The sequence below is a fragment of the Mustela lutreola genome, chromosome 7 (genome assembly GCF_030435805.1).
Source record: "Mustela lutreola isolate mMusLut2 chromosome 7, mMusLut2.pri, whole genome shotgun sequence".
Lineage (NCBI taxonomy): Eukaryota > Metazoa > Chordata > Mammalia > Carnivora > Mustelidae > Mustela > Mustela lutreola.
In genome coordinates, this window is record NC_081296.1 from 140,153,544 (window position 1) to 140,169,085 (window position 15,542).

The window sequence follows — 15,542 nt, forward strand, 5'->3', positions numbered from 1 at the left end:
CATACCAACAAACGGAAGGAGAGTCATACACTAGTAGATACTGAAAGGCTGATCAGATTTTCCTGTAATAAAACTCAACACAGGGATAAGAGGAAATACTTAAATTTGGTAAAGAATAATAATTAGCCACACGTATCGTTCTAAATTGTGAAGCACTAAATCCAACTTCATTGACAGTGGGGGTGGTCTGGTCTTCAGCCATGTAGCTGGGCTTCTGCTTCTGAGGTACTGGGCAGCCAACCAATGGAACTGCCCCTTTCTTCTTCTGTGCCCCAACCAAGCCGTATTTATGCGGCTGGGTGTCCTTGTTTCATACTGTCCACGCAAGAGGTCGTGTTCGTGAGGACACATTCCTAGATTTTTCGGTACCAGAGGCTTCCTGGGGCACCAAGGGCACAAGCTTTTGGTTGCCACATCTACCAGTGATGGCTTGGCTTCATGGTTTTCATGGCAGAAGAGGGATGTGTTTTTCTAGCACGGATCACCATGTGATACATCAAAAATATTCTCTGTATCAGCTTTTGTACTTTATACAGAGTTAACCACCATGTGGTGGGGAAGGAGCACTTCATAGGGATCCGGGAGACCTGAGTTCTAGTGACTCTGCCTCAAGTAGCTGTGTGTTCCCAGGCAAATCACTTAGGCTTGCTGGGCCTCACTTGGCTCACCTCTGCCATCGGATGTTGGACTGGATGGACTGCCAGTGCCCTTTGCCCTCAAAGTTGTAATCATCATCACCCTTACCATGTGCCACACACTGTTACAAGTGTTCTGCACAGAGATGAACTCAACCCAGCAACGCTATGAGTTAAATACTGTCATTATTCCCATTTTCCCTCTGCAGAAACTGAGGCCCAGAGAGGGTAAGTGACTTGCCCAGGGACAGGAAAGGAGCTCTTACAGAGTTCAACTTCCATCCTTTACTTTTCTGGTTTTTCTAATCCAGGGCCCGTGCTGGGGTGTTGGCTCTGCCCAAGAGTGGGAGACACTTCCCCGCAAGGGAAGCGCAGCTCTGGGGCAGACGGATGAGAGTCACTTCCTGGGAGATGCGGCTGTGACTGCAGAGGTTGCTCATCTTTGCTTTTTCCCTCTTCTCTTTCCCTGTCTAGTCTGTGGCAAGCGCTACAAGAACCGGCCAGGACTTAGCTACCACTACGCTCACACTCACCTGGCCAGTGAGGAGGGGGATGAAGCTCAGGACCAGGAGACCCGGTCCCCGCCTAACCACAGAAATGAGAACCACAGACGTGAGTTTCCAGTCGTTGGGTTGGGGCAGTGATGAAGTGGGTGGGCAGCGCGAGAGAGTGTTCTTTTCACCTCTGGCATCTTTGGTGGCCCCCGTGGGTTGGTTTCAATGTCCTGTGGTGACTTGGCTCTTTTAATGTAACCCCAGCTTCCCCGTGGGTCCTCTGAGCCCCAGGCTTAGAGTGAGCTGGGCCAGATGGTGACCCCAGTTCTGTTCCCAGAGGAAGGGAGGTGAGTGTTAAGCAGAGGGGAAGCCAGTTATCTGGCTGTTGTCCAATGCCAGACCTGTTTCTCTCCTTCCCTCAGCTCTAGAAGTTCCATTCACAGGGGCTGACCTGACTTGGGCATAGCCTTTTGGCATGTCAATTCAGATGGACATTTCAAATGTTGCGTTGGCCACCAAGAGCTGTAGAATATTCTGGATCTGTCGCCTTGGCTGTTACAGGGGGTCACAGTTTTGGTTCAGGGCTCTCCTGCCCTAGAAATACGGCCCTTGAGCCTCCATGCTTTTCACTCGAACATTCCCTCAGCAAGTGTGATGAGTGCACTTGTCAAAAACTCAAAATGGGGTGGCATGATGGAGTCTAAAGAGCTTGTTTCGAGGTGTGGGTCATTTTAAGATCATTAGGTGAAGAATAACTGTGGACATGCCCTCTATTTTTTTTATTTTGTTCACAAGATTTTGTGGTAGGTATTCTTCAGGCGAACGAAGCGGTGTAATGAAAGCGATCAGACTCTAGGGTCTGGGGGGAGCTTCTGCGCATTTTAGTCTATCAGCTGAGTCAACGGATGTCCATCGGCTACTCATTGGATCTTTGAAATAATTACCATACTCTGGCCAAGACCTTTCTTGGGATTAGTGTCAGTGTTGCCTAACCCCACTCTCCTTTCTCCTTGTGACGTCGCCTTCTGAATTAGCGTGCTCAGGCTGCCATAACAAAATACCACAGACTGGGCGGCTTAAAGACCAGAGATTTCTTTTCTTGTTCTTCTGGAGGCTGCAAGACCCAGACCAGTGTGTCATTGGGGGCGGTCCCCTCAGAGGCCTCTGTCGCGGAGTGGTAGGCGTCCGCCCTCTCTCTGCCTCTTCGCACGGTGGTCCGTCTGTGATCATGCACCCCTGCTGTCTCTCTGTGTGCCCAGGTCTCCTCTTGGAAGGATACCAGTGACTTAGAAGGATACCCACCATAACCCAATCACCTCTTTAAAGGCCCTCTTCCAGAAGAGTCACGTCCTGAGGCCTGGGGTTGGGGCTTCAACATACACATTTTTGGGGGGACCCAGTTCAGCCCACATACCTTCTTTAATTCCTACTCACTCACAGGGTTCAAGCCTTTCATGTGACAGACCCTGATTTCCTTGCCTGCTCTTATCAACTGGACAGAAGCTGGGAAGCAGGACAGGGGCGTCTGGCCCACCTCCCCGTGCCAGCTTCTGAGTCGTGCTGAGCTCTCTCTCTCTCAATCTCTCTCTCTCTCTCTCTCTCTCGATCTCTCTCTCTCCTCCCTGGGGAGAGGTTCCCGTGGTTGAGCCTTTCAGAAAGGAAGATGTACGGGGCAGCTGGCATTTGCGTCCCTCTGTTTCTCCTCTTATCCCTTCTCTTATCTAAGTGGCCTAGGCGTACCTATTGTCTCTTCTGGCAAAGGAGGCCGAGAATGATCTCTTTTGCTTTGGGTTGCTATCTGGAAAGTATTTATTAGCCACGGTTGCTCTCTCTGAAGTATCTGTTAACCCGGTATTATTTCCCAGTCCCCCCAGTGCTGGCTTATCTTCTTTACATCTCTTCTCAAATGTCAAGCCATTTGGTCCCTGTGTTGTGCTTTACTCATGCAGTAGGATCTGGAATGTTTCTCTTTTGTCTGTGTCTCTTTTGTGTGTGTGTGCACCGCGATGGCCACAGCAGAGGAAGGTTCCTCGTGGTCCCGCAGGTACGCTGCGAGCCTGAAGCGGATCAAGGAAATCTCTTCCTCAGACATCCCCGCTGGCTCCCCCACACCTGCACCCACACCCGCTGGCTTTTGACTTCTGGGGTGTGCGCTGGCCTATTTCCCTCCGTCTACCAGGATCTCCTTGGGGACGCTCGTGACTCAGCATCTTCTGTCTCCTCATGTCTTTACCGTGAGGCCAGATGGCCTTGCTTAGTCAGGAAATGGTGTGTCTTCCTCCTGGATGGAGATGCGTCCTGAGTCAGGCAGCGAGTCCTCTCCCTCTCCCCTCTCACCTGCTGGTGACAAACTGAATTCTTCAAAAAGCCGCATCGGACTACCCCAGGGGTTTGAGCTGCATAAAAAGCAATAGCTGTCCCTGGGTTCATCTGGGGCCTCCTTACACGAGGAAAGTTCCAGAACCTTCACAAACATCTTTTTAACAACATCTGCTCACAAGGCCTCTGAGAACTCTGTGATTAACTCCAATTTTGCTAGCAAGGAGGGTGTGGCAGGAAGGCCCCCGGGGCCACAGAAGCCATTCCTTCCCTCTGGCCCAATTTCTCTGAACAAATCTAAGAGACAGAAGCTCTTCCCAGGTTCTCTGCACCGTGCACGCCACCCATCTGTCTGCTGCTCCGAATGTCTGCTCTGTTCCCTCCCACATTCCCCTGGTGAGCGGCCCTCCAACCATTTTATCGTGAGCGCTAATTGCTGGCATCATTAATACCCAGTCATTAGCTGCTCCCACTGTTTGGGGTGGGGGTGGGCTTCCATCCATCCTGCCCCTAAATGCCACTGGAGCCGTGTGGTGAATTGAACGTGACAGCTCTGCAGCCTCGAAGGTCCCAGCTTTGTGATCCTTCCTTGGCAAGGCTTCTGGGCTGGGGGAGGGAGGCAGGAGAGCTTCATCCAAGAGGCTGATCTGCAGTTTCCCCCAGGAAAAGTTCTGGACGCCGACAATGTGGGAATGCTGACTTTTCCCTCTTTAGCAGAGCCGTAGGGTAGCCCAGCTGCTGGTGAGCCCACGCAGGCCGCCGGGAGAAGCAGCCCTACCGACTCAGGAGTTTTCCGCGGCTCGGGCATCTGTGCTCGCACCACCTGCAGCAGGAGAGACCTTCTGACTTTGGTCTGCCTGCCGTCCCTGGCCGCACCCCCCGACTGTGCCTCCAGCCAAGCCGAAGCTCATGCCTGTGCCTGCTGCTGCTTTCAGGCAGAGCGGACTGCAGGAGCCAGCTCTGACCTCCCTCCCCGCCCAGCGCCAGGCCGCCCCAGGCCGCCCCAGGCGGCCCCAGGCCTCGGGCTCAGCAAGCCATGGCCCCTCCCACCCATGTTCTCTCCTCGCTGCGCATTGTCTCCTGAGGACACCCTTCTTGTCCCTTCTGTAGGTTTGTCCCCTTACCTTCATGCCCTTGACTCTCTGCCTCCACTCTAGGCAGCGCTGGGATGCTTGGAGCTCCGACCTTCACTTTGGCGGGGACAGTACTTTTCTGATGGGGTCTTCCCTACCTAAGCCGTCACCCTTCCCCTCTCTCCCTGTGTGAGGTCAGATTCTTCTTCCTTCTTGCAGTTCTCTGAGCACCTGTGTTTGCGTTGTACAAATGAAATCACTCTGCGTGTGTGTCTGTGTGTGTGTGTGTGTGTACCAGTACACGTACATAGACTACGTAGTCTACGTGTGTATGGAGGGGGGACTGGGGCAAGTTAGGACTCTGTGTGATGCCACTCAGAAGCATTCTCTCTCTCTCGCTAATGATTTATTTATTTGTAAAAGATTTTATTTATTTGAGAGAGAGAGAGCAAGCAAGCACGAATGGGGGAGGGGCAGAGGGAAGGAGAAGCAGACTCCCGGCTGATCAGGGAGCCCATGGGGCTTGATCCCGGGACCCTGGGATCCTGACTTGAGCCTAAGGCAGACACTTAACCAACTGAGCCATGCAGATGCTCCTATTTATTTATTTTAGAGAGAGAGAGAAAGAGAGAGTCCGTGAATGAGCAGGGGGAGGGACAGCAGGTGAGGGACAAGAAGAGGGAGAGAATCTCCAGCAGACTTCCCCCTGAGCACAGAGCCCAGCGTGGGGCTCAATTGCGTGATCTTGAGATTAGGACCTGAGCCGAAATCAAGAGTCAGACGCTGATTAACCGACTGAGCTACCTAGGCGGCCCACTCAGAACCATCCTCTTGTGACTTCTGAAATGCCACTTTGGTATACAGTCCTGGGGGACCAGTGTAGCAGAGAGAACTGGATCAGAATTCTGAACTCTTTGACGCATGCTTACCGTGCCACAACTCTTCTTGAACTTCCTTTTATCTTCCACACACAATGGGAATCTACCAAAGTGATGATTTCAAGGTAGTTTTCTGGGGGTGGGGTGGGTGTGAGCACTGATGAGGTCCTGTACCAATGGAAAAGCTGTGTAAATAAATTCAGTCTAATACATGCATCCGTCTGTCCATCCATCTATCCATCCATCCATCCACTGGCTTCATATCTCTGTACTAGATACTCTCTTAATCTCTGTCTTGAGAAGGAGTGCATAATGGAGTGTGTCTAGAATAGTGAAGGGCCAAGGGCTCAAGGGCACGGTACACTTTGTACCCCTTAGGGCAGCCATGCTCCCAGTGTGACGTCAGAATCCCCAGGGAACTTGTTGGAAATGCAGATTCTTGATTCCACTAGACCTGAAACAGAGACTCTGAGGGTGGGGGTGCCCAGTATTTTACTGGGCACTCTGGGGCACACAGAAGCTTGAGAACCACTGCATTGGGGATTTGCGAAGACTTCACTCAGGAGGGGACATTCAGGTTAGCTCTGGAAGATTCAAGAGGAACTTCCCAGGAGGGAGAGGGCTTCCCAGGTAGGGGCAAAGGCAGGGAGGTATGAAATAGCACAATGCCCCAGACAAGGGATTGTAGTTGGGTCTGATGGTAGCATTGGAAGAATGGTGGGAAAGTGAGCAGGAGCCGCCATTGGAAGCATCTTCTATGCCAGGCTGTGTAGCTGGCATCCTGTGTGCAAAGGAGAGCCACAGTAGCAATTACTAGAAGGCAAGGACAAATGATTTATAAAGAAAGTTGTTTGATATAGTATTAATTGTCCCATGGCGTATCTCTTTTACCTGATAGTGTAAACGAGTAGAAAATGTCCTGTATAACATACTTGGAGCTCCTAAGAGGGAAGTGATTTTAAAAACATGGATCTATAAAATTTATGTCAAGCCTGTGTCTCAGGTCCCTGGAATGGAAGTTGGGTTGTCCTGGGTCCTGAGAGGTGTCTTGTCTTCTGCCCAGTGATGGTGTGCCTGGCACATAGGTAGACTTTCGGTATCTACCAAGAGAAGAGAAGGCCCCACACTAGCACGCCTTTGGAGGGCATATTGTACTCCGCAGGACTGGAAGAGGAGAGCTGAGTTGATTAAGGGTAATGTCGGCTGATTAGATAATCTGAAAATTAGTCTGATAATGTGCAAATTACCTAAAAGAAGCATATGATGTCATTGCTACACTGATGGGAAAGATCTAACAGACATTAGTCTCCTGACATCTCTGTCCTCTAGCATATGGCCCGGGGGCAACCAAGAGAGCTTTAGGAGGGAGAGTGAAAATTGCCTTTGACAACAAGCTTAAGGATTTTGGATCACTCTGAAGGTGCCTGAGAAACCATAAAGCACACACAATCCACCACTTACCAACCTTGACTCAGGAAATTCAGGCTTTGTTCCAGGGGAGAGAGAAGAAAATTCAGACACAGGGCTCTGTCTGGAGAAGCGAGCTGCTTCTCACTTCCTGGAGAATGAATTTGGAATCTAACCACAGGTGTTCTTCAGGTGAATTATTATTTAACTAAAGAGTTATAGATTATGAAGCAAGCAAAGAGCAACCTGAAGGCTCCCTCTGGCCTTGAGGATAGAGTTGGAGTTATTTTTTCAGGGCTTTTGGCTGGGAGAATGGCCATGGAATTGGCCAGGCCAGAGTCTGAATTCCGTCCTTGCCACGCTACCATCTTGTGCCTGTGTGATGGTGGGTCGGTCAGTCACTCGCACTTCTTTGCTCCTTTGTTGCGTCATCTATAAGATGGAGAGAGTAACCATACTGACCTCCTGAGGTTGTGCTGGTCTTCAGTGAGACGATGTGGGCGTTTGGCACCTTGCCTGCCCACTGCGAATGCTGATATCCCGTCTCTGTGCCGTTCGGACCAACAGAGCATGTCTATGACCACAGATGGCTAATCTGAATCAGGGCTCGGCTGTGGCTGTGTGATGCCTATGGGGGGGTCTCGCTGGCATCAGGCGTAACTACCAGAGCCCGGCCCAGCTGTGGCGCATCTTTTGTGAAACCATAGATGGAGGATGGCAGTCCCACACAGGCGAAACATGGGTATTTACTGAGCACTTACTGTACCTGTGGCCACGTGTGGGAGGGACTAGGTATAATTGGGCCTTTAAAAAAACATAGCAGGGCACCTGGGTGGCTCAGTGGGTTAAGCCGCTGCCTTCGGCTCAGGTCATGATCTCGGGGTCCCGGGATCGAGTTCCGCATCGGGCTCTCTGCTCGGCAGGGAGCCTGCTTCCTCCTCTCTCTCTCTCTGCCTGCCTCTCTGCCTACTTGTGATTTCTCTCTGTCAAATAAATAAATAAAATCTTTAAAAAAACAAAAAAAAACATAGCACATGGTCTTAACCCTAGGACAATTTCTGGTTTAATTGGGGAAGTAAGATGGATGCAGGAAACCCAGCAGGAGAAAGTGTGGGGCTGAGGCGAACCATTGAAGCATCCCCATATTTATTATCCCATTTCCCCATTCCCCTTACCTTCCCAGGATCCTCTTTGATTTCTCTCACATTTTGGCCCAATTACCTAGAAGATTCTGGACTGAAGCGTTTCACGTTCTGAGTAACGACCATGACAGTAATACTTCCTGACATTCCTTGAATGTGTCAGACAGACACTGCGCTAGGCAGGCCACATTCCTCTCATTCCCTCTTCGCAGCAGCCCCATAAGGAAGGTGGGTGCTGTGTCCCCTAGAGGACACCAAGGCACACGTGCGATGTGTGTATAGACGTGAAGTATAGACGTGAAGCATGAATGTGAATTCTCCCATCATGTGTCACTTCTTGGGAAGTGTCTTTAGGCCTTTGATTCCCCCCACCCCCTGCCTTTATCAGAAATAAAATTATTTCACATAAGAGAAGAAAGAGGAGAAGAAAGGGCAGAAGCTTTACTAGGTGCTGGGCACTCTGCACATATTGTCTCGTATAAAGTTCACAGCCCATGAAGCATGTGCTGGGACTGAGGCTTGGAAAGGTGGCATTGCTTGCCCCAAGTTACATGGTTAGCAGGATGGGAAGCTGAGATGTGAATGTACTTGAGTTGGACACCATTCAGTTAAGTCAGGACATTGGAGCCTTAAGTGATGACTCCTAATCTTAAAGATGGAATCTTTGTCCTAGTGGTATCTCTTAATTTTCACCTGTAGGCCAACTGTGGAGTGCATCATAGCGCACAGTGGCTTTTCAAGAGAAACAAATGTATTAATGGACACTTCTCTTGGATTGCCTAGCAGAATACCAGAGACTAAATGCCTTAAACAATAGTAATTTATTTCTTACAATCTTGAAGACTGGAAGTCCAATATGAAAGTGCTGCTGTGTCTGTGTTCAGTGAGGGCTCTCCTCTTGGGTTGAAGATGGCCACCTTCTTGCCGTGTCTTCGCATGGCTTTTCCTTGATACGGGATGATAGAGAGAAGTGAGCTCTCTGGTGTCTTTTCATATAAGGGCACTATTCCTTCCGTCCTCATGACCTCATCTAAACCTAATCACCTCCTAATACCATCACCCGGAGGGGTAGGGTTTGGGGAAGATGCAATCTAGTCCATGGTAAGCATGTTTAATCTTCAAAACTAACTTTAGCTGTTTGTGGTTTATGTGAAACGCCCCCCATTACAAATTCTGCCCAAGATTTTAATTTGTAAATGAATCTCACTCCAGAAAAAAAAAAAAAACGTACATCGCGTAGTTCAGTAATTTTTCTGCGTCTTCCATTTGTGTCTCTCATAGTCTTTCCTGTCTTTGCTCTCGTATATTTCTCTTTCTGACCTTGTTCTTTACAAACAATAATGCTGTGCCCAAAGTGAAACCTAGGATTCATCCTTGGCTTTATTTTCCTTCACTACCTGTATCAGCTTCCTCTCCAAAATAGACTCCAAGGCCGTCTTCCTATCTTCATCTCCTGGCTTCCACCAGATCCTGCCTGGAATCCCTGCAACTTCTTTATTGGTCTTTTAGCCTGTTTTTACTCCATGGATTGGCCAAAGCGGTCTTTTTATTTATTTTTATTTAAAGGTATATTTATTTAAAGGTATATTTTTTAAGTAGTCTCCACACCCAGCCCAGAGCCCAATGTAGGGCTTGAACTCACAACCGTGAGATCGTGAGCAAGAGTCAGAAGCTCAACTGACCAAGCCCCCGCGCCCCAGGTGCCACAGGTCTTTTTTAAAACATAAAATAGATTATGCTATACTCCACTTTCAGAACTTATAATGCATTTAAATACGATCCAAACTTTTCACCTTGCGGGTCTGTGTTATTTCTTCTCAAAGTGAGATCAGCAGCTTCAACATCCGCTCGGACCCAGATGGCCAACTCCTCCAGGTTTGCCCAGGACATTCCCAGTTACAGACTGAAAGTCCTGTGCCCTGGGAACCCCCCAGTGCCAGGCAAACCTTCACGGTTGGCTACCCAGTGGGGGAGCTTATACGAAATGTGGAGTCTTCGGCTCTAAGCCAGACCAATGAATCCTAATCTGAATTTTAGTGAGAAGCCTACCTGGTTTGTTTGCACAGCACTCACATTTGAGAAGCCCTGAGGCCTGCCATCCACCCTGACTTGACTTTCCTCAGGTGTGTGGCTTCTGAGGCCAGGGCAGGGTAGTAGCTGGTGGGCCTGGGAGCCAGCGTAGCTACTTGCTGACACGTGACCCAAGACTGCCTTGCTTCTTTGTGCCATGAGAGTCATCTATGTAAAATCAGAACATTGATGCGTCTATCTCACGGGGCTACGTGAAGATTCAATAAGTCAATTCATATTAAAGCACAGCATGAACAGAACACGTATGGGACATGCGTGTGGTCATAGAGCAGTGATTCTTAAGCTTGAGCCCATCAGAATCACCTGTCCCTTAGCACAGAGACTGCTCGGTCCTCCTACAGGAGTTTGGACTTGGTAGGTCTGCGGAGGGACCTAGAATTTGCATTTTTAACAAGTTCCCAGGTGAACCACTGCCTTAGAGAAATCCAGTTTTTGGAGACTGATGTTCAATTTTTTTTCTTTTTTCTTGTGGATTCACCGAATTAAGATGACTCACCAGGAACAAGGTTGCACTGTGAGAACTAGGGGATAGACTTGGTTTTCACTCTTTTCCTAAAGTTCTGTCCTAGGATGGCAAATGACGTGTCTGTGGCTCTCAGCAGCGGCTTCCTGGCTTGCTTTCTGGGTGTGTCCCCCATCTGGGCCCTCATTCCTGGGCTGGGCTGCCCTTCTGCTCTGTGGTCTCTTGACTCTGTCCTAATCCTCAGACCTGACACTAGTCATATCCTTTTCATTTTCTCGAGGACTGCTTTTTCAGTCCGAAGGACCTAGAAAATGCTCACCATTGTGGGGCTGCTGGGGTTGACATGGCCGAGTCCCCTGGAGGTGGTGGTGAGGAGGGGTGGAGAGAGGCGAGGCTTGCTGAATTCTAATATCACAGTATTAATATCCTGACAACTTATACGGATGAGGCTTATCGTGCTCTAAAACGCGGAGATGTCCTGCAATTCTCTAAGGGGAATGACTCCACTTCATTCAGAGCCCCGTTGACATAGTTACTCTCAGATTAAACGCTGCTCCTTTCCCCTAACTCATTTGGTGGCAATAACAAGTTGCTACGCCAGGGCATGAACTGACCCACATGACCTTCCACTGGAAAATTGAAATATCTTCTCGTGCTTTCCCTAATCAGCCCTGCAAAAAGTCATCAGCTCTGCTTGTTTTTTTTCCTCTCTTCTCTGAAGCCTCGGTGACAATCCCAAAGTTGCCAGCGGGGGGGCTGGAGCACAAAGGACATGGCTGATGGGTCATGTGCCCACCTCGGCCCAGAATCGGGGATGTGCTGTCCAAACTCCCGGCAACTCGCAGCTCTAACCGAGTAGAGACATCGATGTGAGCAGACGTGTCTTCTGTTGTCACGGCACAGCGTTTAGGAGTCAGTGTTCTCAAGGTGTGTGTCTAATGGTGTGAGGTTTGGACTCCACAAAAATGGAAAAAAAGAAGTAGATACAAGGGTGAGTGGGGTGGCTGGCACCACCTTTAAACTTGTCTGAAGATTCTGCAGCCCCTCAGACATATAGTAAGACAGGCTGTTCTCTCTCCAGCTCTGTGGGGTTCCTGGTGAGAGGCCCTCGAGCATGGGGTTCAAGGGGCTCCGAAGCCAACCCTGTCTGGGAATTCTTAACTCCCTCCATCCTGGTTTTCCAAGAAATGTCTCAGGGAGAGGATTCCTGAGGCAGGGAAGGCGCACTGGCTTTCTCCACCACAGCTTTCTTCTCTCCGATGGTGCTTCTGCTGCTCCCTCTTTCTGTCCCTGTGATGAACAGGACTGATGCCATCAGTGCCTTAGAATGGTCACTTGGTCCTCGGGGGACACTGGACACCCACTCGACTCCTAGTCTTTGACTTCCCTTTGCCTCAATGTTTGCTTTGTCCAAAGCGCCTCTGTGAAGATTGTCCAGCCTTTCCTGAAGTGTTTGCTGGCCAGCATGGCGTCGGCCCCGGTGCCGGGTGCTGGGGATTCTGCCATTAAGGACACTGCTCCTGCCCTCAGGGAGCTGGCGGCAGACAGGGAGAGAGACACAGCCACGCATGTGACACAGTGATGAGAGGCTGAGGTCCCTCTGGGTTTGGAAGACGTCACTTTTCTGATTCTTCCTTCGCCCCATTAGAATCATCGAATCAAAGGCCAGAAAGGGACCTTACAGTGTCCCCTAGCATATTCTTCTGCCTCCAGCCAGGCAGGCACGCCACCCTGGGGCCCGAGGCCTCTTCAGAGAAGCCCGCTCCTCCTCCTGTGTCTTTGTCCGACTGGCTCGGCTCCCAGCTTTTCTGCAGGACTCTCTGCCACTTCAGCCCTTTCTTTCTCATGTCGTCCTGAACACCACGGACTGTGGCGAATTTAGGCCCATCCGTAAACTTGAAGCCACTGAATCAGCCCTTGGCCTTCCTTTCCACCGGGGCGATGGACCTCAGGGCCTGGCATCACTCTGCCTTGGCAGCCCCTCTCAACCTCACCTACGTTCGCTTTGTCCCCAGCGCTAGGTGGCACAGCGGCCGGTGAGGGAGAGCGAGTTCTCTGCCGGGGAGGACTCTGGCAGCCCAGCGGGCGGGTGGGGAGTGGCCTCTGGTGTCCGTTTCCCTGCCGGGCTCCGCGGTCCCCTTGCCTTCCCGCATGGGGGGAGGTCAGCTTCGTTTGTCTTCCTTCTGGAGCCCTGGGGTGGGGCCTGAATTAGTGGCCGGGAAAGAACGGGCCTGAACAGAATCCCAACGTTTTTATTCCTTGGATCTGTAGGATTTATTTTTTCATCAGTTCTGGGGAAGCAGTGAAGAAAGGTGTCAGGCCTTGGGGATAATTTATATGAGTAAACACGTAAGGAGTAGGGTGAGCAAGAGCATGAGAATTAAGGCCATTTATCCAGGCTTTGAGGCTCTGTTTGCCCTCTGGTCCAGCCTTCCCCACAGTCTTTATCTTGCTCCTTTAACCCTCTCCTTGCCCTGCTCGGTGTGGGCCCACGCAGAGCTGTGTGCAGCTGCCCCGGCGCCCGCCCGCCGCCCGCCCCTCCCACAGCCCTCATTAAAGGCTGGGTACAAGGTAGCGGGATGTGGTGGTGGCCTCCAGCTGAGGCCTGCTCGCTGATTCTGCAGGGAAGGCACGTTGGCATCCACCCTCCCTCCTCGCCTCCCCTTCCTCTTCTGGCCGGGCCCGGCCCGTGTGCGTGTCCTGGGTGGCCAGCCTGGGGCTGCCTCTCTGCGTTCCCTCTTTCCTCGGCCCTTTTCTTTCCTCCGTCCTCTGAAGACGCGCTCTGCACAGCCAAGTGGCCCTGGCTAGGATGCTTTACACTTGAGAGATGAAGTAATAACAGGTGGCAAGACCAGAGGCTGCCGAGCCCAGGATTCCGGTTGCCATGGAAACAGGTCAGCCCTGTGGAGGGATGGGAACTGTCAGCCAGGGAGGGTGGGGGGGGGGGCAGCCAGTGAGGAGGGCGTGGAGAAGCAAGGCTCCTCCTGGAGGGCTCTTCTCACTGCCCCCCTGGTCCCCCAAGGGCTACACACCCCAACTCGCAGGCCCGGAAGGGAGAGCTGATGGGCGGCAGGGCTGGGTGGCAGGGCTGGGCGGTAGGCATGGAGCACGGCAGCGTGCTTGTGCGCACCAGGCCCTGGCAGGCGGTCTGAGCGTCTGCTCAGAATGTGAAGTCATGCTTTTGTGGATGGGCTGTGGGGTTGGGAGGGCGGCGCGAAACTTCTGGCTTGCTTCCGATTTCCCTAGGACCCTTGGGGGATGCAGCTTCTGTCTTGGCAGGACTGGATGGGGGGCTGTTGCTGGTGGCCAGGCTGTCCCGGCCACGCCTCCCATTTCTGGAGTGGCAGGCAGGCCGCCGCAGAGATGGGACCCAGAGATGGGAAAGACAACCTTGTCTGGGTGGTAGTTTTAAGGAAGATTTGGGGCCTCATTAGCCAGAGACATGTGGCCCTATCAAAGTGGACTATAAATACCTTTCCAGAAGGACTGCTCACCCTTAACTGAGTGTGGTGGTGGGACTCTTTGGGGCTTGGCTTTTCCTTTCTCTTGGTTTGATTGGAAGGCTCCCTCCCACCTCCTACTGATTTATATATGTGTGCGTGCGTGTGAGTGTTTCTTCATGAACTTTGTTCTTGATTTCCATCCCTCCCCTCTTGAGCTTTGTAGAGTTAGTTCCCCCAGGTAAATTCCTAAAGCCTCAAGGCTCACTTTATTTTCTTGGCAGCTTCCTTGTATCTCTTACATGATCTCAGCCCATGAACATTAATCAACAGAACGCCAAATCCATCATTATGGACGCTGCCATCGAGAAACCACTCAGGTCTTTGCCCTCCCGTTGTCTTATTCCATGAAGTGGGACTCAATTTCCCATAAGCAGAAGCAGAATCTCTATTTAAATCCCTCTTGCAAGGTCTGTGTGAGCTTCCTATTTATAGTAAAATCCTTTTTATAATGATCTCATACCCAGTACCAGGAAATTGCTCATGGCTGGGTCAGGCTATAGGCCAGTAGAGCTGTGGTGTAAGCCTTACTTAAAAAAAAATTCCTTCCAGAGCCTCTGGAATTCTCTGGAGAAGTGTTTTCACAGAGAATGGGACAATAAACAGGATCGCCCTGTATGGATTACTGTGGTAGGGACATGGAATTTAAGTTCAAAGGGAATTTCTGCTTTTATGAGGCCAATCTCAATCATTTTTATCCCTTTGGGCTTCCAAAATGACGTATTGGGTGAATCAAGTTGAATCTAAAGAGATTTATGAAATGTTTTATATGCAAGGTGTGGCCAGGGAGTGTTTGCCTCTGGACTTTCCAGGAGACAGAGTCTCTGGGGACATAGACGACCCAGGGGTGAAGTCAAGACCATAATCTCTTTGGGTTTTGGTTACGTCATCTTCAAATAATACCCGCTTTACCATGTTTTTGTGAGAATCAGTGAAACAACGTACGTAAAACCTCCAGTGGAAGATCCGTCATGGTTTTATAGTGTAATAAATGTCTGCTTCTTTTTCTTCTCAAGAAACTGTTAACAGGAGGGAGGCTACATGGGTAGGAGCAAGCTGGCGTCCCCTTCTCAAGGACAGTGAATTGTAGTCTTATGCTTTCTTACATGTTTGCGTACAAGATGGTGTTTCCCCTCCCATAGTAGGGGTGTGTGGGGTTATTATTCCAGCAACCCAGGGCCCTCAGCCACCCACTCTTGTTTGCTGTGGGAGGGAGCTAGACCTGACACTAGGCCAGAGGACTGACCAATCCATCCGGACGTGGACCAGCACTTCTCTCTGAGGACTTGGGAAATAAGCCGTGTCATGAATGATATTCGGAGTGACAGATAACTCTACCACAGGGAAAACAAACACAGTGCTTTGTCCCCACTAGGAGGATGTCCCAGGGGTGTCACTGGGCTGTCTGCTCACATCTCTGCCATCCTTTTCTAAGCCATTTGTCGTCTGCATTGTGGTTAACCATTTCCTGGGTGCAGGGCCTATAGGTGTTTCAGTGATGAGTTAGATATGGTATCTGACCTGAAAGTGGAGATCATTC

The 15,542-nt window shown here is 50.7% G+C and overlaps 1 protein-coding gene across 8 annotated transcripts in view; it reads left to right on the forward strand.

Annotated features, from left to right (window-relative positions):
* The window catches only part of DPF3 (double PHD fingers 3), a 298,094-nt gene that overhangs the window by 214,653 nt on the left and 67,899 nt on the right, over positions 1-15,542 (forward strand). For all 8 annotated transcript variants that reach the window (XR_009355845.1, XR_009355844.1, XM_059182919.1 and 5 more), the window contains exon 7: positions 1,110-1,247. Coding sequence is in view for 6 of the 8 variants with exons in the window: in XM_059182919.1 (XP_059038902.1) it covers positions 1,110-1,247 (138 nt within the window). In the remaining 2 variants the exon portion in view is untranslated. The remainder of the gene's footprint in view (positions 1-1,109; positions 1,248-15,542) is intronic.